At 60.0% G+C, this 2595-nt stretch overlaps 1 protein-coding gene across 1 annotated transcript in view; it reads left to right on the forward strand.

Moving 5' to 3' along the window:
* Positions 1-2595, forward strand: part of CUL9 (cullin 9) — an 85329-nt gene that overhangs the window by 41251 nt on the left and 41483 nt on the right. Inside the window, 5 exon segments of the mRNA XM_025192092.1 lie at positions 1-33; positions 365-591; positions 911-1148; positions 1710-1815; positions 2215-2577. Of these exon segments, the coding sequence (XP_025047877.1) occupies positions 1-33; positions 365-591; positions 911-1148; positions 1710-1815; positions 2215-2577 (967 nt within the window).

Below are 2595 nucleotides of genomic sequence, written 5' to 3' on the forward strand. Positions count from 1 at the left end.
TGCTGCCATCAGCACCATGCAAGGCACAGCTGGGTACGGGCAGGTGGCATCCTCTCCATGGGGAGTTGGGGTGGGGGAACACCTTCTAGAGTAGAGTGGGTGCAGAGCCAATCTCTAGGAGCTGCAGCCCAGGAAGCAGGAGTGAGGACAATTGCCTCTTCAGCCCCCAGCCTCAGTCCTGCGGGGCAGTGCCGTGGGGTTTGCTCTGGGAAAGGATTGTGGGTACACCTCCCCACAGCCTTTCTGTTGCTGCTTCCAGGTGCGGAGGCTCCTTGCATGCAGGAGGCCCTGTCGCCTCTGGGATCCATTAGAGGAGAGGAGGAGTGACATGCCTCAGCCCTTACCTGGTCCCTTGTCCCTACAGGGGCATGTCAGCTGTGCAGAATGGCCTGCTGGTGGTGAACATGCTTGTCGACAACCACCGTGGCCTGGCTGAGCAGCTGGTGAGCTGCGGAATCCAATCAGTCCTGCAGAGCTGCTGCCAAGGAGGCCGGAGTCCTGCAGAGCCCAGCTGTCCCAGTGAGACATTGGCCATGGCCATGCTCAGTCGCCTAGCAGAGCACAAGATCCCTTCAGATCTGACAACAGCAGGTACGGAGTCCTTGGGGCCCTTCAGACCCCGCTGCCCATGAGTCTGCTGAGGGCAGGGACTGGCCTTGTGCCTTCCCTTTAGTGCCCAGCACCCTCCTTCCTAATGCCTGTGAGCCCACGGACAAGCAAATATGGGACATCTTGTGTGTTCTTGACTTCCTCCTTTCTGGAGATGACAGGTACATGGTAATCTGTGTCCCCCTCAAGCCCCTCAAGCACATGTCTGCTCAGGTATTTGGTGTGGTGTCACACTAGGGAGGGCTGCAGGCTCCTGGGTGTTGCTGGGGTGAGGGCCCTGAGTCTGTTGTACCTGGTGCAGATGCAGGTGCCCCCCTGGATCTGAGGGACGTGGACGTGCAGAAACTGGTGGCCAGTCTGCGGGAGGGCATCCTCTCCAAGGAGGTGCTGTTGGCTCTGGAGCAACACCTCTGTGACAAGAGCCTTTGGCATGAGAGCGAGGCTGCTGAGCTCTTGCAGGACCGTGACCGCTTCCTGCTGCTGCTTCGCAACCTGGAGCAGCTGGGGGCTGAGAAGGCTGTGCAGCTGGGGGTCCTCAGGTGAGGGGAGGCTGTGGTTCCTGTGTGCTGAGGTGGCCTTGGATAGACTGGGACATGCTGAGATTGGGTGGAGTGCCTGGATTGGATTTGCAGACATGGCTGGGGTTGCTGAAGCAGCAGGGCTGTGGCCAGGTGGGGGACAGAACCTGGGGTGATTGGGGGGCAGAGGGTAGCTGTGGATTTCCCAAGGTGAGACATGGAAGGAGGGTGTTGGTCAGAGACCTGCAGAGGGGAGGAAGGCTGCGGGTAGGTTTGGAAGGTCTTGAGGCGAGGAGGTGTGGGGTAGGAGCAAGGCTGCCAGGGCTGCCCTGAGGAGGGATACAGAAGGGACCTGGCGTGGGTTGGCTGGTGTCTGTGCTGGGAGAGGGTATGGGGAATAGTAGGCAGATTGTGGAGAGGAGCTGGGGCAGATGGGTGGGTGGATTGCTGTGCAGCCAGGGAGGCTAGCCAGGGGCAGGGGCAGTGAGTGTCAGAAGGGTGGTAAAGTGAGAGGAGCTCTGGGCACTGGCACCTTCTCCACCCTCCCTTCCCCCAGTCCTCACTCTCCTGTCTTTCACTCAGGATTTTGAACAAGTTCCTGGACAATTACCAGGAGGACGCGCTGCCATGGCATGAGTGCATTGAGCCCTGTCTGTCTTCCATGAGCGCCCACAGCACTGAGCGAGATGTGAGGACCGGGCTGGGCCTGGAGGTCTTGTTAGCTACTGGCAGGTTGGGGGATGGGCATCGGGAGGTGCCCTAGGGCTTCTGGTGATGTCCTGTGTAGGGGGTGGTCGTGACTGGGTCCTGCTTCAGGCCTGTTTCATTGGGGGCGAAGTTAGCTCTGGCACTTCCTCTAGTGGCCTCTAGGCCAGGACTTGATCCTTCCACTGGGATACAACAGAGGGCCTAGAGACTGCAGCCCTCCATCCCCATTATGTGCCAAGCACTGGGCTCTGCAGATGAGACGGGCAAGAGGGGAGTTTCCTGCCCCAGGCCACGTGCCAGGCAGAGCTGAGAACAGAAACAGGCCTGCTGGTTCCTAGCCTAGTGTGCTGACCCCCAGCCCCTCCCTCTCCTTCTGCAGGTTGTGCAGGAATTCATTCGCTTCCTGCACCGCCTGGCCACTGTCAACAAAGACTGTGCTGTGGTGATGTGCCGTGTGGGCACCAAGGAGGCCCTGACCAAGGTCATGGACAAGCACAGCTCCAGCCTGCTGCTGGTGACAGAGCTACGGGACCTGGTGACGGACTGTGAGAAATATGCCAGCCTCTACAAGAAGATGACGACCAGTATCCTGGCTGGCTGTATCCAGGTGAGGCTTGGGCACTGGCACAGGGTGAGGCTGGCTGTGCATGGAGGGTCAGGGCTGGCTGGCTGGCTGTGCACACCTGGTCTCTGGGGCTGTTGCAGGGGCCCAGCCACTGGGCTTCCCCCACTAGGCCCCTGTGTCCCTTGTGCAGATGGT

This window comes from Alligator sinensis, unplaced genomic scaffold, assembly GCF_000455745.1.
Source record: "Alligator sinensis unplaced genomic scaffold, ASM45574v1 scaffold390_1, whole genome shotgun sequence".
Lineage (NCBI taxonomy): Eukaryota > Metazoa > Chordata > Crocodylia > Alligatoridae > Alligator > Alligator sinensis.